The 21,884-nt window shown below is 50.2% G+C and overlaps 1 protein-coding gene across 7 annotated transcripts in view; it reads right to left on the bottom strand.

The window, feature by feature from the left end:
• PASD1 (PAS domain containing repressor 1) overlaps window positions 1-21,884 on the bottom strand; it is a 95,979-nt gene that overhangs the window by 16,791 nt on the left and 57,304 nt on the right. For all 7 annotated transcript variants that reach the window (XM_075007742.1, XM_075007743.1, XM_075007744.1 and 4 more), the window contains 7 exons: window positions 21,262-21,368; window positions 18,322-18,469; window positions 14,786-14,867; window positions 12,717-12,840; window positions 7,505-7,614; window positions 5,809-5,895; window positions 3,350-3,508 (listed from right to left, as the gene is read on the bottom strand). In XM_075007742.1, the coding sequence (XP_074863843.1) occupies window positions 3,350-3,508; window positions 5,809-5,895; window positions 7,505-7,614; window positions 12,717-12,840; window positions 14,786-14,867; window positions 18,322-18,469; window positions 21,262-21,368 (817 nt within the window). The remainder of the gene's footprint in view (window positions 1-3,349; window positions 3,509-5,808; window positions 5,896-7,504; window positions 7,615-12,716; window positions 12,841-14,785; window positions 14,868-18,321; window positions 18,470-21,261; window positions 21,369-21,884) is intronic.

Raw genomic sequence — 21,884 nt, 5'->3', positions numbered from 1 at the left:
CGTTAAGAACCCCTGCCTTAACCTGTTGTATTGCTATTAAGGGCAGCTCACATCCTTCCCACACTGTGTTGCTCAGTGCAGGACTCTGGGAGCTGACTTTGTCTTTAAAGACAGAGGCAAAAAAAAAACCACGCATTGAGTATTTTGGCTTTTTCCACATTACCTGTCACTAGGTTGTCATCCCCCTTCAATAGGGTCCCCTGTTTTCCCTGACCACCTTCGTGTTGCTAACATACCTCTAAAACTCTTTTTGTGATCCATCTCCTTTGCTAGCTACAACTCCACTTTTGCTTGGACTTTCCTGATTTCACCCCTGCATGTTCGAGCAATGCTTTTATATTCCTCCTTAGTTATCTGTCCAAGATTCAGCTTCTTGTAAGTTTCCTTTTTATGTTTAAGTTCATCGAAGATTTCTCCATTAAGCCAAGCTGGTCACCTGCTATATTTGCTGTTCCTTCTGCACATTAGTTTTGTTTGCTTCTGCACCCTCAATAATGCTTCTTTAAAATAGTCTCCTGGACTCCTTTCCCCATCTTATTAGCCTCCCAAGGGATCCTGCCCATCAGTTCCCTCAAGCAGACAAAGTCAAAGCATTCTCTAGTGTCAGATTTTATTTGAACAGCCACCTCTCCTTAATTGTAGGAAGGCTTTTCCCCACAGAAATTATAATGCACAGACTTTCATTAACAGGACGTATCCTGTATAATATTATGAACGGTATATGTTCTCTTATTCCTTAGGGAGAATTTGGGCCTGTTTTCTAAACCCACCTTGTTCAAATGCAACATTAAAAGAGACCAAGCAGAAAAACAACCTTTGACAATCTCATAACACTTCCCAAATAGACATTGCAAATAGTCTGTCAGCATTCAGAGCCAGCATGACGGAGAGTTCTTTCACTTTACCTGTGTAAAAGCTAAACTCTCATCTCTTGTTTCATAGCTTTGTGTGGCAGTTAAGGGCACGGCGGATGGTGCAATTGCTTTGTTGAAGTTACTGCAGGGTGGGTCTGTGCATGGTATCTTTCACAGGCCATAATGAGCCACAAGGGGAAGCTACCAGGTAATTTTTTGTGCAAACACAGACAGAAACTCTGATTAAATAATGAATTAAGGAAAAGTAGCTCTGGGAGCCAGGATGTGAATTCCCCGCCCTTGACTTGATTTGCTCAGTGATGGAATTTGCCCTGCACAAGCTTCACACTAGAAAAAAGCTCTACACTTGCTGACCTTTAGCAGCACATGAATTGATTCTTTTGGAGGAAACCTGCCTGAGGTCTTTATAATGGCTAGAACCTACTGATGCCAACTACAGTCATTACTGGAATAGCCACTAGGTGGTGCTAAATCTTTACCCACAAATGCACTACTTGGCTATCTGTAGCTGCGTCTACACGTGCACGCTACTTCGAAGTAGCGGCAGTAACTTCGAAATAGCGCCCGTCACGTCTACACGTGTTGGGCGCTATTTCGAAGTTGAAATCGACGTTAGGCGGCGAGACGTCGAAGTCGCTAACCCCATGAGGGGATGGGAATAGCGCCCTACTTCGACGTTCAACATCGAAGTAGGGACGTGTAGACGATCCGCGTCCCGCAACATCGAAATAGAGGGGTCCTCCATGGCGGCCATCAGCTGGGGGGTTGAGAGATACTCTCTCTCCAGCCCTTGCGGGGCTCTGTGGTCACCGTGGGCAGCAGCCCTTAGCCCAGAGCTTCTGGCTGCTGCTGCTGCAGCTGGGGGTCCGTGCTGCATATACAGGGTCTGCAACTAGTTGTTGGCTCTGTGTATCTTGCACTGTTTAATGAAAGTGTGTCTGGGAGGGGCCCTTTAAGGGAGCGACTTGCTGTTGAGTCCGCCCCGTGACCCTGTCTGCAGCTGTGCATGGCTCCCTTATTTCGATGTGTGCTACTTTGGCGTGTAGACGTTCCCTCGCTGTGCCTATTTCGATGTTGGGCTGAGCAACGTCGAAGTTGAACATCGACGTTGCCAGCCCTGGAGGACGTGTAGACGTTATTCGTCGAAATAGCCTATTTCGATGTCGCAACATCGAAATAAGCTATTTCGAAGTTGGGTGCACGTGTAGACGTAGCCTGTGGTACTTAAGTGCCATAAAACAGACTGGAAGGTAGCATGGAAGGTGTCCTAAGCAGCAACGTTCTCACAGTCTTCCTTGTTCCCACTGCGCATGTTCAGCTGTGTGGACTGTTGTTGTTTAAACCTTCTCCCTTCCTTCTTGCTCTCTACTCCTTTCCCCCTGCAATCCGACATGCCAGTTGCTGGCAAAGTGGCCAGGTGCATTTCACATCAGGGTACATAACAATCGCACCCAGTGCGTCGGAGTGTTTTGAGAATGCTCAGCTCTCAATTGTACCACGTTAGCTGGGCCATGTGTCTCTAAGTCATACACTGTGTCAGTCAGTACACATACTCCAGCTGCATCAGAATCATAAAATACAATAAGATAGTGAACTGTGAACAACAGAAAATCAAATGTTCACTTGTGCGCAGATAGTTATACGGAATCCATGACCTCCTCAACCTTATTGACCCTGTCACTTTTATCTGGAAATCTGCTTACCTGGTCACTAAGGCTACCTCGACATGGCTGTGTTATTTCGAAATAATCCATTTCGGAGTAGCTATTCTGAAATAGTTTATTTCAAAATAACATAGCTACACACACAAGAATGCATTTTGGAGTAGCACCTAGCGATTTCATATGTCCGGACACATAGTGCCCATTTCGAAATAGTACCATTGGGCGCTACTATGGCTTATTTCGAAATAGCGCTATTCCATGTCTTAAGAGCACCTGTTTTGAAACAGCTATTTCGAAGTAAGCTCTATTCCTCTTGCAATGAAATTTACAAAATTGAAAATAACATGCCTGCTATTTCAAATTTATTTCAAAATAGCATGTGTGTAGTATAGTTGCTTGCAAAGTTATTTTGAAATAAAGACTGTTCTTCTGGAATAACTTTGCTGTGTAGATGTAGCCTAAAAGTCCACGCAAATAAGTGACTTTTTATTACACTTTTGGAATTTTTTGATCTGGCTCAGTTACCAATTTGATACTTAAACAATAGGGAAGCAAGAACCTGCAGTCCTGCTGTTACAAATGCTAAACCTTCCTTTCTTTCCAGAATTGTTCAACAGTTAAAGAGTTTAGGAATACACTGCTGGCTTAAACAGTGTTCATTTCTCATTTTTTCCCCTTGTGGCTGGAGATAAATGCTCTTTTCCTACCAGTCTGAATCCTCCTGACACTTAAGATAAAATCAAATGATACTTTCGGCGAAGGGAATTCCATTCAGGGGATGGTGGGAAACGAGGGAAGAGATTCATGTACCTGCAGATTGGAATCTTGTACTAGTTGGAGCTGCTCTTTGATAACATGGAGCTCTTCTTGCTGTATCTTGATGTCAGCTTGCAATATGCGAGTCCTCTCCTCCAGCTGTTCTTTTAGTTGGTGCATCATCCCTAACTGGGCTGGGAAGTGGTACACCGGCTGCCGAGAACAGCAAACACTTCACAGTTAGAATCTCTATTGTTCGGAGCTGGAGGAACTAATACTGCTGCTGGCTGCAGAAAAGCTACTCCTCTCACAGAGAACAGGTGGACTCTCAAAATATGGGATGCGTTCCTGATGGAAAAGAGGACTATGCCAAAAAATTATGCACTGGGCACTTTTAAGCCAATGCGTCTCTGCATAACTCGACTCTCATGCTAGTTTTACTCTACAGAGAATAAATGTGGAGTAACCCAGTGATGAAGCAATTTGGGTTGTACCAAACATTTTATTGTTCTGAAAACTTAAGGTGAATTAGGAAGCTGTCTGCTCTTCCCATCAAACTTTGTAGCCTAATGACATTTCAAACTTTGCTCCATTTCCTGCTTGCAGACCAGAATGGCTAACTGGCAGGCACGTGCTCTGAGCCTATGAAAAGCACTTTACGCTAAATATTATTCTGAATGGGCTACGGGACTGAGGCAGCTCCCAGAAAAATCAACGGACCTACTGAGTCCTAAGTAGGAGCTCAGTCATCAGGCACCCTATTCACGTGCAAGGAGTAAAGTGGCTGAGTAGCTGCCCACATCAGCTGTGTCTACACGTGCACGCTACTTCGAAGTAGCGGCAGTAACTTCGAAATAGCGCCCGTCGCGGCTACACGTGTCGGGCGCTATTTCAAAGTTAACTTCGACGTTAGGCGGCGAGACGTCGAAGTCGCTAACTTCATGAGGGGATCGGAATAGCGCCCTACTTCGACGTTCAACGTCGAAGTAGGGACCGTGTAGACGATCCGCGTCCCGCAACGTCGAAATTGTGGGGTCCTCCATGGCAGCCATCAGCTGGGGGGTTGAGAGACACTGTCTCTCGAGCCCGTGCGGGGCTCTATGGTCACCGTGTGCAGCAGCCCTTAGCCCAGGGCTTCTGGCTGCTGCTGCTGCAGCGGGGGATTCATGCTGCATGCACAGGGTCTGCAACTCGTTGTCGGCTCTGTGGATCTTGTGCTGTTTAGTGCAAGTGTGTCTGGGAGGGGCCCTTTAAGGGAGCGGCTGGCTGTTGAGTCCGCCCTGTGATCCTGTCTGCAGCTGTGCCTGGCACCCTTATTTCGATGTGTGCTACTGTGGCGTGTAGACGTTCCCTCGCTGCGCCTATTTCGATGTGGTGCTGCGCAACGTCGATGTTGAACATCGACGTTGCCAGCCCTGGAGGACGTGTAGACGTTATTCATCGAAATAGCCTATTTCGATGTCGCCACATCGAAATAGGCTACTTCGATGTAGGCTTCACGTGTAGACATAGCCATCAACAGCCTGTGTGCAGGACAAGAGCATACACTGAAGGGCTGTTAATCCCTCTAGACCAGGGATGGGTGGGGCCTCATAAGCAGCCCTCCACCTCAGTGGGCCACAGCAGCCTGCAGCCCACTGGGGTTCCATCTGCAGCCCCCTGGCCGCCCTCCTCCCCCACGCATCTCTTGCACTGGAGCCCCTCACTTACCTGCTTCTCCCCGCTCCCTTCCAGCACTTTCGGCACTACAGATCACCTGATTTGGGCTCCCTTCCCACTCCTCCTCCTCCCTTCCAGTGCTGGAATGCCACAAACAGCTGATCTGCTGTGTTCTGGCTCTGGGAGAGGGGAAGAGAAGCACGGATGGTGCATGAGCCACGTGATTCCCAGCTCTGAAAGTGCTGGGGGAGCACATCAGTGTGGGGCTCCAGTGCCCCGGTGCACAAGAAACTCATGGGGAGAACGGCCACAGGGTCTGTGAGCTACAGGCTGCCCATGGCTGCTTGGAGCAAAGGTGGAACTGGGGTCCAGCTGATGATGCTCTGAGTCACAGTTTGGCCCTGGGGCTGCTTGTGGGACAGTGCAAATACACCATTACCCCTTACTCCGGGGAATGCGAGCATCTAGTCTGCAGGGAGCAAGAGGAAAAGAAGGGATGCAAACAGCTGAGCCAGGAGCATGTCAAATTCTTGTTTTTGACTTAAGTAGCATTGGCTAATGCTTGCATCATTCATGTCACAGAGCACTCAAGAGCCACCCTTGGAAGGGCTGGCCTGCACTTGCTTCTCCGATGGGCCGCTCAACAGCACCAGCACAGTTACAACAACCTGGGAGAATGTTGTTGCTGGAACCACAACAAAGGTCTCCAGCTCTCGAAGCTGGTGTGTCCAGCAGCAAGGTAAAGCATTACTACTCTAGCCAGCTGTGTCCCCTGGGTGAGGGTTTCAGACCTCTCTTTACAGGTACAATCTGCTGAAGGGCTAACACGGTTTGAACAAAGATAAACCACGTACCGTCACAGCTTGCTGCGAGGGAACTGTTGGCTGGGCCATATGATGCTGAGTGAGATGGTCAGCAGGAGCTTGAGGAGTTACTATGGCCTGGGAAAGAGAACAATGGTTTGGTTTAGAGCAGACACGAGGTGAGAGCTACAGAAATAAATGTGCTATCCCCAGGGGCTCCCACGATCTCAGCATCAGCAATGGCCAGACGCAAGGGAAGGAATTCTCATGTGACCCAAGGCTGCACCCATTCTACCTCGCTGAATTCCTTGCAAGTCAGCAATGTTTTACTTCCTCAGGGCTTGTCTCCACTATGCATGGATTGACACTGCAGCAATCGATCCACTGGCCATCGATTTATTGTGTCTGCTTAGAGTAGATCAACGGGGAGCGTGTGCGTCTGTTAGTCTAGAAGTCTAGACCAGAGTTTTTTAAACTATGTTCCGCAAGCATGTGGAAAAATAACACTGATGGTCTATATTTTCTGTTAACGAAACCAGATACAATGCTATTTCTTCATTGCTAGGATACGGGATTAAATTCTTTCATTTTGTTTTGCTGTATATGCTGCTGTTTGGTTTCGGTGGTTTTTCTTTTTATTTGGTTTGACGACAATTTTTTTTAAAGAAAATTTTCAAAGGTGTTCCACATTAAGGATTGTTATTGTATGGTGTTCCGTGGTCTCAAATAATTTAAGAAACACGGGTCTAGACAAGTTCTCAGTGTGCCGGAGGTTAACCGAGAGATGGCTCCGCGCAGGGCCGGAACAAGTGACTGCCAGCTTAACGAACTGAACTAGGTGACAACCATTCACCAGGGCATGGAGTGCACTCGGGCAACTCTTCTGGAGTCAGCAGAGTTGAAAGGCTGAATTGGGCCTCTTCCGCTTACCACAGCTAACCACACACCTATATTGGAAAGCTCCCTTTCAGGATGAAACCCTCTTTATCTCCACAAACCCTGGGAACACTGGACTGCTCATGGATCCAGGAAAGCAAAAATCAGGCACTACAAAGCCAGGGTATGTGCCTGCAGCCCCAGCTCCTTCAGACAGAGTTGCCAATGGGGGCGATGGTCAATGAGGGCAGTTGCCCTGGAGCCCAGCTCTTTAAAAGGCTCTGGAGCTCTGGGCTTCCACAATCCAGGCAGTGCTGAGGGCTGAGGAGGGGAGGCAGAGTGTGATCTGGGTGGTGCTGAGGGATATATTCCTCTAGCCCCGCCCCTTCCACCCAAGGCTCCGCCCCCTCCAGGAGCCCAGAGCCACACCTCCCCCACACCGCCCAGGGCCCAGCAAAGTCTGTCGGCCGTTCTGCCTGCAGACGCCCCGCCATTCTCTGGCCTGGAGTAGGAAGGACATTCCCCTCACCCCCCTGGCCTGGGTTTTGCAGCTACCTGAGCGAAACAAACATGGCCGCCGCTGCTCCCCAAGGCCCAGCCTGCGAGGAGCTGTAGTGCAAACTGTACCACGGTGCGCCACAGCCCCGTGCCGCGGCTCCGCTATCCGTGCTCACAAGCGCAGCGTGAGGGCCACGCGCTAGCCCCCCTCACCAGGCAGCAGCTTCTTATCAGCCATAAGGACAGAGGGACGCACCAGACCAGCTCGTTGGACTTCCTGTACCTACTGTGTATCCCACCCAGCCTCCCCAGCCCCTGCACGCTGACCGCATGCCGGACGTTACTGCCTCCCTTGCAGTGCTGGGCCATCTACCTGGGCACTCCCGCTTGAGGCCAGCCGCAGCGAAGCCTTCTCCTGCGGCCCCACTGGCGCCGACTGCCGGGTGGGAGTGCTGGCCTCTGTGGGCCGCATGGACGAGGTGGCTGCAAAAGAGATGTGCCTTTTAGAGGAGGTAACCGCACGAGGCCTTCAGATGTGCTCTCCTGCTCTAACAAAGCCCTGCACATTGGTAGGCCTGGGTAGGGCGACCGTATCTCCCCGTCCCAAATAGGGGACAAGGAGCTATGGAGGGGAGGGCTGGCTCCACTGAGCCCTGGGGAGCTGGGAAGGAGGTGGCAGCCACTGGCACTCCACGGTAGCCCTGGAAAGAGGCAGCTGCCAGCCCTCCCCCAGAGCTCTCCCCGAGGCTCAGGGAAGTGACTCCCACCAGCGGCTGCGCCTGTGCAGTCGCTGGTGGAAAAGGTCAGCTGGGGACGGCCCAAACATGGGGCAATTCGTCCCTTTCAAAAAATAAGTCGGGACGTCTTTTTGGCGTCCCAAATACGGGACCGTCCCGCCCAGTACGGGCCGGAGGGTCAGGCTACGCCTGGAGGAGTGGAGGCGCGGCAGCCCCAGCTGCTACCCAGCACCCCAAGCCACTGCCAGGCCCCACAGAGATACCCGCTGGAACAGTGGCTGCGGCATGGCGAAGAAAGCAAGAGGGTAGCAGTTAAGGAACAACCCATGAGTCACGTCAAGCTGAACTGCTGCCCAGGCCTCTTACCCCTTCTCCTCCTAGACAGGGTGGCCCATTTCTGATGGCAATGCCCTGTTGCATCAGCCTCTCCGTGGTGTTTCTCCAAATGGGCCACGCCACGTGAGCTCCCCTACGGCTATGTCGTCGCCGTCTTTTACCCGACCGGGGTAAAGCAGCAGCTCTACCTGCCCCTGAAGTTCAAGCCCAACAGCTACCAAAGCACTAGGACAGGGGTCAGCAACGTTTCCGAGGCAGAGAGCTGAAATCTGATCTTTTGATGGTCCGAATGCCGGCGACGGCTTTTAAAGTCTCTCAGGCTACGTCTATGCGGCAGGCGCTGTTTCGGGATGCGGCGTCTAAGAAACGCGGCCGTTGTCTTGAAACAGTTTTCGAGATAACAGGCACGCTGATCCAGGAGGAGTACAGGGATCCCTTGAAACAGCACTTTATTTCAGCACGTGGCACCATGTAAAACACCCCGGGAGTCCTCGCCCTTCGCCCAAATGTGAGCTTTGTCGACGCGCCCACGGACTCTTCGTGCCAGGCAGCCAGTCTCAGCTCTACCTGGCCAGTGATTCTCCTCCATTCAGGGAGGGAGGGGCCAGCTTTTAATAGTCTGACCAGGTTAGATTTGCACACACGGCCCCTGGCAGCACTTAGCCCTCAGACTAAGACAGTCAACCCAGCAATCATATGACCGGGGCAGACAGATGGGCAGTTTCTAGGGAAATGGATAAAACTGAGGCCTCTTTTTCAGAGGCAGTGACAGAAAGGTCACATTAATCTCCAGGGTCTTGTTACTTCTGCCGTGACAATGGAGTCTGATTCCCATCAGGAAGGCTAGAAAGCTACACATTTCCCCTTGAACTCCCCTCTCAGGGCCTACTGTCACCCCAGGAGCTGCAGTAGCAGCTGGAGGTGTCAAGTGCTGACAGCTGTCAGGGCTTTAACCAGCGTGACCACCACTGCCCCGAGCAGGAAGGAGACGACACAGCTGTTAAAATGCAAGCACTGGTCTACCCCCGAGGGCCTGCAGTTGCTACAGCGCCCAGTGGATCTGCACCAGTGGGGAATTTTAGGGGCAAATGTCTGGCATAGACACAACCGTGGCTGGTACCTCCCACCTCCTCTGCTCATTCAGAAGTCAGCACCCTCGCTGACCCTCCTCCACATGACGCAGCCATACTTGATCTTCAAGCCTTCCGCTTGCACAACCTTCACCTCTCGGCTCTCACAGGCTCTCATCCCCATCACAGCTCAACCCCACCTGCCTGGCTGCATGGCCGCTCCCGGGGCTAGATGGTTTTGGAGGAGAAAGGAGGACCCTCAAGAAGGCCAAAACTCAATGTCTCCTCCCTCGACTAAACCTCTCCCAAGTGCTGGGTTCTTGGGCTTTGTCTTAAGAAGGCCGTTTTACAGCGCGACAGCCAATGTGTTTTAGCAATCCCGCATCCCGCTGGAGCCGAGGCCCCACCCATCCCTGACGGCGTGATGGCTCCACCCCTCCCTGAGAGCGTGAGGCAAGCCCAAGGCAACACATCCAACCCAGCGCTGGCCTGGCCTGGTTTACCACACAGTAAAGCTGCAGGGGCCTGGTCTGCATTCTGTTTGCACAGCAGGGGACTCCTGCGACTGAGCTGTCCCATGGTAAAAACCCACCGGTCCTTTGCCGGTGAAGACACAGCCGGGGCGGCTACCTGGCTACCCGCACTACCCCAGGCAGTGCCACTCTGGGTCCGTTGTAGAATCTGTCATTCCAAGGCAGGACTCGGGCTCATCCTCATGCCCAGTGGACCCCAAAGATGTCAGGGGTCAGAGAGTGTGACCAGGGATGCAACTAGGGGGTAGGCAGAATATGCCGTGGACGTGCCACCACAGCCATGGGGGGCCCCAATCCAGAGCTGCTCCCAGAGCTCTCCTGCAGGCTGCCGTGCTAAGAACCATCTCCTAGACCCGCCCTCCCCAGGAGCCGTACCTCTGTAATCCCCTTTCGATTACCTGAAGGGGGTGGGGGGTTACCAAGAGGATGGCAAGAGGCTGGTTTCAGTGGAGACAGACGACTGAATGAGGGGCAGTGGTCTGAGGTCCCACGGTGGGAGTTGTAGGTTGGATATTAGGAAAAGCTGTTTCACCAGGAGGGTGGTGAAGCGCTGGGATGCGTTACCGAGAGAGGCAGAGGAAGCTCCATCCCTGGGGGTTTTTAAGTCCCGGTTGACGTAGCCCTGGCTGGGATGATTTAGTTAGGGTTGGTTCTGCTTTGGGCAGGGGGCTGGACTCGGTGACTTCCTGAGGACCCTTCCAGCCCTAGGAGTCTATGATTCTGTTACAGCTCTGAGTCCCCAGAACTGTAGGGCTCATCCCCAGACTGTCAGGGAATGAGGGCAAAGTGCACAGCCTGTGCTCCCCTCTCTCAATTCAGGCTGCCCAGGGGAGGGGCAGAGGTGTGTACTTCACCTCGCTCCCTGGAAGTTCAGAAGCACTAGTGATATGGTATGTGCAGTGCAGCCCCATCCCCATCTTCGCTCCCCAGCACCACCACCCCCTGCCCTGAGCCACCATCCACAGCCCTTATTCCTGTCCCCTTCAGCAGCCCCCCTGTCCTGAGCCCTTTGCCTGTATTCCAGACCCCTCCCAAACCTCCTGCCCTGAGTGCCCCACACCTCCATTTCTTCCAGGTACTGTCCTACAGCCCCTGCTTCCTGCTCTAGGCACCGCTCCCTGCCCAAACTGTAAGAAGTTTATGTTATTTTCAGCCCTGAGTGTAGGGGGATATATTGAAAATACCAGAATTTGGGAAGTAAGATTTTCAAAAGCACTTACATGACTTTGGAATTCAAGCGCTCGACTGTCCATAGGAGGACTTGTGGTCCTAAATGACTGAGGAGCTTTAGAAAATCCTACCTGTAGTGTAGCCTTATGGAAAGGAGGGAGATGGTTTTGTGGATAAGGCATAAAAGATCGGATTTGATTCCTGGCTCTGACACTGACTTTCTGCATGGCTTTGGGGAAATCACTTAATCTCTGTGCCTTTATTCCTAATCTACTGAATTCCCAATACTCCCTGATTTCCTCAGGCTGAACTGCTTCTCTCCTTTTAGCCCAATTCCCCCTTTACCCTCTTCAGAGCACTGGCTCTTTGGTGCAAGGCCTCTTTTTCACTCTGTGTCCATACAGCACCTAGCACAACCAGACTCTGCTCTCAGCCTGGGTCCCAAGGCACTGTGGTAGCACTAACAATGAAGATTTTGAATACAAGAACAATGAATTGCTATGACTGTGAACGGAAGCAGGTCAGAGTCGTCATCGCCATTTTTAGTAACGGAGAAACTATGGTGCAGGGAGATAAAGGGACTTGCCCAAGGTGCCAGAGCACATCAGTGGCACAGCTGAGACAAGAAAGCAGCATCCTGACTCTCAGTCCTGTGCTAGAGTCACAGTGTCCTTATTTCAGAATAGATTTCCGTGTATCCATTGCATCTGGATCACGACACTGAAGCCATAAAAACACACACACATACTTAATAGGAATATAGTGGAGCTGTTGATTCAATAGGGAATCCTGACCTGTAGAGCCACTGGCAGTCTGAGGGCTAACTGCATAGAATCAGGCCCTCTATTGGCCAGAATTCAAAAACAAGCACTTAAGTTTCAGCTGCGTTGTATGTCTAGTTTTACACAAGCTAAATACATCATATTACACTGCACGATAAGAGTCCCTGCTGAAATTACAAATCCAGATGTCAAAGCACCTTGGAGAACAGAATAAATGACATTGTTTGAGTGTCATGCATCTCAGGAACGCAATTAGCCATGTGTAATGATTGGCGCAGGGTAAATATCATCTCCCTAGTAAAGTGAGTGAGAAGTTGGGGGAACTCCGTTAGAATTAGAAATACCTGACCTAGCGTTCAGGTTTCATTCCTAGCATTAGCTCTGGGTGTGCATGTGTTTGTGATTAGAAAACAGAATCACTTCTAAAATATAAGAGATAAAGGTCTCCCTTCTCTGTAGTGTGAAGCAAGGGAACAGAGACAATCCGCAATTAGTAAAGACAAACAATACCTGTAGCTACAGCTCTCTGTTAATACCATTGATACTTACTGAATTGCATTTCAGACCAAGTCCCACTACTGTACCTGTGCCAGGGTACTAGGTGCAATTCAAACTATGTCAACCTATTTAATTGCACTTTAACACACGGAGCAGATGGGATACAATAACTAACGTTTGCTAAGCAGTAATGCCCAAGAGGTGAGCAGTGACAGGAGAGGGGAGCCCACAGTCATATCCTATACCCTCTCCCCTGCCCTTCAGAACAGCTACTTGTGTCCCTGAGCACGAGAGATATCAAAGAGCCAACTGGCAGACTGTCCCCTCACAGATGTTTGAAGACACCAAGCAGAGCTCGGAGGTGGAGGGATTTTTTTAAGTGGCTCTCTGCTTCTGCCAGTACATTAGTACATCACCTCGCCTTCGCTGGGATCTGTCATGGCTGACGAGGGTACGTACATGCCGAGTCGGAGAGAGCTGTGTGTGACGATCGCCGGGAGCTCGGGGAGGACACAGACACTCTTTCCTTGCCGGTTTCTCCGTTGTTGCCACATTGCCTGATGTCTATGTAACTGTTGTGACTCTGCAGTGAATAAAACACAGACAGCAACAGCTTCAGCAGCACAAACACAATGCCAGAGAGAACCCTCGCAAAGCCTGAGCATGGCGCTGTCTCAAACAGCAATGGGGTTTGGTTCTGAAAGTACCACAACTGCAGCTAAAATATTGGTTTTGGCGACTGGAAACAACCCGCAGCTCACCTGTAAGAGCCCCTTTGACAGCTCCTCAGGGAGTGTCAGCACAGCCCCGTGAGATGTGATCGCAGAAGGCACAGACATACCAGTGGTAGCTTGACCTCAGCTAAAAGCCCAGCTCAGATGACAGCCTGGCCTTCAGCACAGCCAGAGAGGTGAGTACCTGCCTGGGTTCCTGGCACACTTGTCCGGGATTGCAGTGCAGACACACCCTGGGTGGCCCTAAACATCAGGCCTGTAGGCCAGTGGGTACAAGAGTGTGCTTGCTTGGAGAGGTGACCCTCAAGTGCTCACACAGCTGTAAGAACTGGGCTTACTGGTGGGTGCACCTACTGCCTGCACAGGGCAGAACTCCTCCATGTATACACTTTTCCTGCCTGAGTGCTCCCAGCACCCCCTCCACCTGTCTCAGGCTTTGGGAGGATGAAGGTTCCTTTCAGATGGACCCAGCCTAGGCTCCCAGAGGCAACAGCCCAATGGACTCCACAGCTATGGCCCCAGGTCTTCTTCCCGGAGGCCAGCTCCAGAAAGTCGCCTGTGCTGGATGGGAATAATCTTTTCCCCTTCTCACCTGGGCAAGATGCAGCACAGAGAGGCAGCCCTTCCCCCCCTCAGCCCAGCCTCCAGGGTGGCAAAGCCATTGCAGCACAAAGGGAAGCGCCTCACCAGTCACCAAGCTGGAGAGCTGCCTAATGGCATACACCTACAGGGGCTGGCATGGGGAGGCCCTACAGAGAAGATGCTGCCTGGGCCACAGGAGATACAGGTTCTACTCCCCCTCCATTGTGCACCAGCTGGGTGACCACGGCATCTCCCCATCACCAAGTGCTCCCTGCAAGCTGACAGCTTGGACAGCCCCTCAGGAAAGACTCAAATGCTGCCCAGGTGATGAGCAGAGTGCCTGCAGTCAGCAGCATGTGTTTCTATTGGTAGTGCACATAATAAAATGTATTCCACACATGGATGGAAAAAATTAGAGGGAACTCTGCCCCTCAGCTGGAAACAGCACAACCTTTTGTCTGTGCACTGTAAGCTCTTAGATACACCTGGGAAGAGACAGGTGTCTCTGTCTACAGCACCTGGCACTATGGGGCTTCTCGAAAGTAATGTCTGAGGAGCTATACTACCAACCAGCTGATAGCCCCACACAACTGCAAAAGGAGCCACTTGCAATGCCTTGTTTTGGACGTTGAAATTTAGACGACCCTGTTAAGAGAGCACGAGTGAGGATGATGCCAGGTTGATCCAAACAATGGAAATGACTGTGAAGATCTCAGCTCTGCTTTCCCTCTGTATCTGGCCCGACCTTGCAAACATGGCTGAGACCTGAACAAAAAAATCAATACCCCATTCTTTTCCCTTCACTTCCTCTCTTTGTCCAATTACCCATGAGAGTCAGCACGGAAGGAGCAAATACTGTCGTACTGCTCTGTAGTCAGTGTCTTGTACAACCGTGGTACTGGCAGTCGGTACCTCATTTACTGCTTTACTTAAACGTCCTTCTGCTCACGGTAAAATAGCTTCTTTTCTTCTATTGAACCGAGGTGGTTTAAGCTATAACTTGGGCAAAGCTCTTAGAGCAAGCGGGGGATCTGACCTAGTAGCATAATGAGTGAGTTTGTATTGTTATAAACCAGCAATGGCGTCTTAAGATCCTCCCAGCGTGTTTGGAGGATAATAAACTCAAACTCAATAGTTTGCAGGCTGCAGTGAGCAAAGAGAAGCAGAGATGATGTAATCTGTATGTTTTTCATTCCCTTTGGCATGCACTACCTTCAAAGAGGAAGATGGCAGTTCGATTGATGACTCCTCAAGGCCAAGATCTCTCCTTCTTTCAGCCCGTACCTCTGCATAGCTGCATAAAAAGAGAGAGAGATTTAGTACAAAATTCTTATTGCCTATTGGACGTAAAAAGTAGACTACAAAATAAAATGATTGTTGCTTCCTTAATGATAGCTAAGCCGATACACAGGTCTGTAAGGACCTCTTATATTGTACCTGCCACTTTCCAGGGGCACAGTTGTTAATGGGCAAATGGCACAGTATTCTAAAATCTCACTGCTGATTGAGAGGTGTGTGTGTGTCCTATTTGCACAGTCAAAACTGCAGAGCAGCTGCAAGAAACTGCATGTGGCACCTGGGACACCAGCTATGAAACTGATCTGTAAATTCTTGCCCATCTTAAAGCAAAACGAGACTCAGAGCAAAGCTCTCGAACCTTTTGCTTCAGGAACACTGGGGAGACATAGCACCTTCATCCTTACTACCATCACCTCCACAGAGAAACTCCCCACTTTCAACAGCCTGCCAGAGAACCGGTGCTGATGCAGGTGAGTGACAGCAGGAGGCAGACACGGCTTCCAACCTGTAGTCAATGTCTTATGTGTCTTCAAAACAGTGCTAAAGTAGCTCAATAGGACCAAAGCTGCTCACAGGGAGCTGCACCTAAGCAAGGCCTGCCCAGCTGGGAGTAACCAACGTTCCCTGTCAGCTGTCTGCTTGTGCAGCCTCTCAGGAGAGCTTCAAACGCTGCCCAGTGGATTAGCAGAACACTCACAACTAGCTTTTTTGTGTTTCTACTGGTGGTGCACATTTGCACTTGGCTTGGCGTGCATAAAAATTTAATCTGCATATGGCTGGAAAAAGTCTGCACAGGGCTGGAAAAGGTAAGTGGGACCACTGGCTGTGACTCCTGTCTTAGTAACTGAACAGTGTGGCTATGGCTACACTTTTGTTGCTATTTCGGGACACAAACGCTATTTTGAGCGCAGTATTTCATTTCCGCTACCCCATAGTGAGAGACCCTCGGATCACCCTGAGGGCTGAAGCCACAATGTGCACCTCACGACCACAGCGGAGGCCGTGGCCCTACCCCTCTGCTGCAGGCAGGAAGGAGCTAGTCTGCCACTCGCAGGAGCAATGCGTTGGAGGACTTTGCACCATACTTTGCGCCCCAAGATGTCCCACTTCTTACTCATTCTGTCCTGTGGAGTGGGAGGAAAGGATCTGGTTTCATTGCGGTCGGCATCCATCACTCGCAGATCTGGCTGCAAATGAGCAAACAGAAACTCCACATCCTTAGAGGCCCAAAAGGATCGTTCGTCAGCCCTCTTGTTGGGGGAGGAATGGACGCTGGCGTCTGCCACATGACGTTGGTAGGATCCACCGTGGCCTCATCCGTGAGCACCACAAGTCTGGAGAAAGAGGGAGGCTGCAGGGTGTGGAGAAGTCTGTATTGGTTAACTAGCACCTCCTGCAGGTCCTTTTCCTGGGCCTGAGCCACCCCCCGGAAATAGCTCTTGGAAAGCCTGTGAGTCGTCTGCAGGGGGAGGCGAAACTGATAGCGCTGCGTCATCTGGTGAAGACCAGGAGTGGTGCAGCAAAGGACTAGCCTCACCCTCTGAAAGGGAATCCTCAGCCCCAGAGTGCAGTGACGGTGAATACGTCGCCGACATGGTGGGCTGCGGCTACACGGACATCGTGGACAGGGCCAGTGGAGCACGGGAGCGGGGTGACTGCATCTGCCAAGGTGACCACTGAGGAGCTGGTTCCTGAGTGTATGGGAAGCGGTGTGGGTACGCTGTGGTCGGCGGTACGTCTTCCCAGTTGGCGTGCATGAGGCTGGAGTGCTGTGATGAGAAAACACTCCTGTGGTTGGAAACGCCACTTCCCAGGGGAGGTCCCTGAGCCCCTGGCCCCTGAGCCAAGCAAGAACCCTGAGCACCTAGACAAACACGGGGACATGGGCAGCACCAGGGACACATGGTGCAGTGAGCTGGGCAGAGCAGGGCTGGTGACATGCACTCTTGGTGGTGAGTCTTCATGGTGCTGCTTGGATGCTGTGTTGTGCGGGGGGCTTTGGTGAAGCGGTGTCTCAGTGCTGCTTCAGTGCCTCCTCCGGTGCTGCACAAAGTGGGGTGGTGCCTTGGGCTCCAGGTGAGCCCGCTTCAACGGTGCCGGAAGTGATGGTGCCGGGAACGTCGCAGCAGCCTTTTCAAGTGGCAGGGCCCATGAGGCTGGCACCAGAGGTCAGGAACAGGCTGGACAAGGGCCCGTGCTCACAGATGGGGTGCTGACTGAGGTAGAGGAATGCGCAGAGTCCATACCCTTGGTCTCCTGTGCCGGTTTCTTGGAGGACGGCTGCTCCGGGCACAGCAGTTGGAGGGACTTTTCATACAGATAAGTCTTGAGCCTGTTGGCTCAATCCCTCCTGGCCCTTGCCATGAGGCTGGAACAATGGGTGCAGGACTGGGTTTGGTGGCCCTCACCCCAGCACTGGAGGCAGGAGGCATGGCTGTCAGAGGCTGGCATGGCTTCTCTGCATGTTGGCCATTGCTTAAAGCCTGGGGAGCCCAGAATGGCAACGAGACAGCAGCTATTTCTAATGCTAAACTTTTAAATTAACTAACTAACTCTCTGTCTGCAGCTAACCAGCTAAGTGCTCTGTCTGCAGCTGAGGACAGTAGAGAAGGACCGGAGGGGCCTGCGCCTTGGGCATACCAGATAGCATGGGGAGGCACTACTGGGCACATGCAGGGCTATAGAAGAATCTCTGGACACTGGCATGAGGATGCACCAGCACCCAGAGTGGAGCAAAACTGACCTCCTGTGGTTGGGGAAATTCACTCTTTCGGCACCGGTCAGGACTAGAGAGGTTAGCTGCACCATGAGCTGATCAAACTGCCTTCGGAAATCCCTCCACTAAATCCATTCTGAATTTGCATTTGTTCTTGTTTAACCCGACAATGAGAACCAACCAAGACATAGATGGAAGCAAATTCTAACGCAGTAATAGTGTATCACAAAAACACAAAACTAGAACACGGCTGTACAAGATTCTTATCACATTATTAAATGCCAGGCGTACAACAGAACCGCCAGTAGGGGGTGTCATGTGCTAAATTGTACAGCACATAGAGGCATAATACAAATAGCTATCTCCAAGCAGCAGCTATCTAAAGCTGTGATCAAAACGGTTTGTAGAAAACATATGAATGCCTTTCACAGCCATCCAGCCTTCTAGTGATGAACAGCTTTAAGTTTTTCATGTATCTGTATCACGGCTAAGGACAGAAGTGAAATGTAATAGACACTGCCAAATGTTGCTTCCAGGCTTGGTTGCCAAAAAGTGAATAGCAAAAATATTAAAACCAATTTCCAAGTTGTCACCCACAATAATTTCACATAACTGTGTGCCATCATCATGAGCCAAATCCTACTGCAAATATATAACTAACACATAATAGAACGGACAAATGAAAGGAGTGAGCACATCAGTTTGCAGCTAATTGTTAAGCACAGAGTCCTACCTAACTACAAGGTGGGTACAAACAATGAACTCAGGTTTGGAGTTCCACTGGTGGTACGTGATGTAATAATGCGTCTGCAACCATATCCATTGTTGGCCTTTGGTCAAGAATCTGTAATAACAGGACTTGCCTTTTCCAAACTGCATCACTGTTAAACAAAAAGAAACATTTGTATTAGTAACAGTTACGTTCTGATTGTAATGGAGACCAGAAAAATAGCTCTGCCCCATCAAACAGCGCTAACCTTGCTCATGAGCATTGCGTACCTTTTCATCCATGTGCTGAGCTTTTATTAGATTGGCTGTTAATTTAAAAAGAAGGTGCTCTATATTTGGGTTCATTTTTATAAATGGCCATTGCTAACAGGGGCAGACAGGATGTTTCTTTGCGAGCAAACAGTACAGATTAATGACATGAGTGGACCAGTATATTGGCACTTTATATGGATGCATGTCCCAGATTGCTGGCTTAAAGTCAGGAACCTTAGAATCGAAGAACCCTCATCTGAAAGAGGAAGTCTGTCTAACAAGTAATTGAAATGGCCACAGCTTAGACACCACACAAGTCTTCCACACTCAGCTCCTGGGCTGGCTCTGTGTCTAAAGTTAACCAGTTATACCTCCAGAGTAAAAGACCATTTTGCAAGTGCTGTTTAAAAAAACGTAATAGAACACAGCATTAAGGACCAGGCTTTTAAAAGGGCCTCCCATACAACAGTCACCATTTTGCACCAGCAAGTTGCTGTGCCTGCAGCTGAATTTTTCAGAACCTAGCTCTGATGCACATTTCTTGAGTATCTTGGGCAAGTTATTTAATCATCTGTTCCTCAGTTTACCCATGCGCCAAAGGGAGATAATGGCACATCCCTTCCATGCAAGGGCAGTTGAGCAGAAAACCTTGCTCATACTCGGTGATAGGGAGTTTAAATTGCTAAGTAGGTAGATTAGATTCCTGAGTATCGGACTGCACTCACAAATCCAGTAGTGAGGTATCTACATAGGCTGAACTGCAAGCAGGAAGCCCCGCCCAAAAGTGGGGGGCCACAGGCACCTGACCCACGATCCTGCCCTCTGCGCTCTCCCCGCATACCCCACTCCCACATCACAACTCCAAGCTCCAGCGCAGAGGTGGGAAAAGTACCCAAAAAGTTACATGAGTAAAAGTGCACCTGCTTTGGGAGCGGGGGAAACAAGAGTGTACCCGTCACAAGCACATAAGTACCCGTCACAAGCACATAAGTACCCGTCACAAGTGTCCCTCTGGAAAACTACTTGAGAAAAAGCACACGCACATGCACACACACCACTTCTTGACTGTACTCCAGCACCCAGAAGTGAAAGCATCTGTTCTGTTACTCCTGTAATTTTTCGGGTCCTTTTCCCACCTCTGCTCCAGTGAGAGCTGTAGTAACAACAGCAGGCATGTGCCAGCCATCCTATGGGTGGAAGAACCTAAAAGTAAACCAGTGGGAAGACAGCAGGAGGTTGTGTGCTCTTCCTGTGCTGACTAATGAGAAGGTCCACTCGCACTGTTACAGGTCAGGAATACTAAGGTGTGACATACATGGCAATTTGCGGAAGTAGCCAGGCCACACGTCACTGAATTACGTTTAAGGATCTTAGGAGTTTACTGCATGAAAGATACAAACGTGTAAGTCCTGTTGCGGAACTGCAGGGAACATCTCCAAGGTGGAGGCAGGAATGTCGTAAAGAGTGGGCCAGAGGAGAAGGAATGTTTGGGATCAACGCAGCTGAGTGGGCTTCCTAGAAACTACCCGGGAGGCGGAAAACGCACAGTGCCACCTCTGGACCCAACCTCTCGAAGCTACGTCCTGAAGAGAAATCCACTATCTAGGAATGACCCATTCCCAGATCAAAGATCGAGGCTGGCTAAAGGAGTGACTCGAATTCCTGGGTGTTCTTGATCTGAGCAGGCCCACCGACAGGGGGACAAATGCCCCAGGGCCCAGCGAGTTTAGGGGGCATGGGATTCCCTGCTGCTCCTACTGTGGCTGTAGCCAGAGCCCTGGCCCCATCTGAATTGCCACCGGAGCACTGCTCTGTAGGTCTCTGAGGACTTGGGGGCCCCAGAACCACAGTCTGGGTGGCACTGAGGGCAGCTCTGCTCCTTCCAGAGGGTATAGAGCCAGCCCCCTCCCTCACCTTGCCCTGGGGCCTGTGGTGGCTGCCAGCACCACGGGTTCTGTGGGAAAGGTGTCACAAACAGATAGCCTCAGAAAACCACCTTGTGGGATCTGAAGGCCTCCCCACCTGTCAAAGTTGCTGACAGAATTGGGGAGATCTCTAAGAAGCTTATCAGCAAGTGTGTAGGTTCTTCTATGGTTTGTAATGTTTTCTGTGCATGGCTTTTACCTGGAAAATAAATATGCTCGCTTAGAAATGACTGCATAGTAACTGCCTGCTAACTTAACTGAGAGCTTAACTGTTTATTGCCTCCTGATTAGACAGTCTGACTTGAGGAGGAATCCACAGAGCTGCACAGCTTGGAAATACCCCCTAGCACAAAAAAACTTAATCACAACCTGTTTTCCACAGGTGCTGAGTACAAAGGGTTCCACTGAAGGCAATGGGAATGGAGAGTGCACAGCAGCTGTGACAATCAGCAAAAACCCAAGAATCATAGTTGCTCAGAGTGCAACACAGTAGCAGAGTCAGGAACAGGACAGAAGCTCCAGCTTTACAGTTTTGCAGTATGACCTTATTTTCAGGCAACTGATTTCCAGAGCCAAAAACTTGCCCTAATAAAACAACGAACTCTTAAGCATTCCTCTTCCCTAGTCAGGCATGAACTGAGCCACATTTTATAGGAACAGGAAAGAATTTGCCTAATAAACACACATATTTTTACAACTGCATCTTTTGCACCAGTGTCGCAAGTGATGACTCTCAGTTCCGTGCAAGCAATGGGAAATGAACTTACAGTGTTCATGGCACCTAGCAAGAAGCTCCAGGTCATCCGCGTGGTAATAATCATAACCTGACGTGCCCAGAACCTCAAAGGGTAAATAACCTATGATAGGCGGAGCCCTAGAATGAAAACAAAGAGATGAAGTAAATACAAAAGTTGATGTGATGACCTTTAGCAAACTGAAAACCAAATATCTCCTTGCAAGAAACCTGGGAGTGATATTGAATTCTTTGTACCAAAGTGAGAAGTAAAGACAACCACAGCAAGACTGAGTAAATGAGGAGGTATCTGTTTATTGTTGCCTGGTCTATTCATTATGTGGGTGTAGGGAAAAGCAATGTATGTAGGCAAGTGACTCATTCATTAATCATGCTTGTTAGCTTAAGAAATACTCTGGATGTTCATGTGCATAATACACTGGGGACTGTGTAAAATTATCCAGTAGGCTGGGTGCAAATGTCAACTGAGGAGGAACCACAGAAAAAATAAGTCTATGTGAACATTACTAGGCTAGGTCTACACTAGGAAAGTAAGTTGATTTCAGATACACAATTCTAGCTATGGCAAGTGCGTGTCTAGAATCGACATATCTGCAATCGACTTACCTGGCCGTCCTCACTGAGTCAGGTCGACAG

Source organism: Carettochelys insculpta, chromosome 13 (assembly GCF_033958435.1).
Source record: "Carettochelys insculpta isolate YL-2023 chromosome 13, ASM3395843v1, whole genome shotgun sequence".
Classification (NCBI taxonomy): domain Eukaryota; kingdom Metazoa; phylum Chordata; order Testudines; family Carettochelyidae; genus Carettochelys; species Carettochelys insculpta.
The sequence above is the reverse complement of the archived record's forward strand: the minus strand, read 5'-3'. Positions and strand labels throughout refer to the sequence as shown.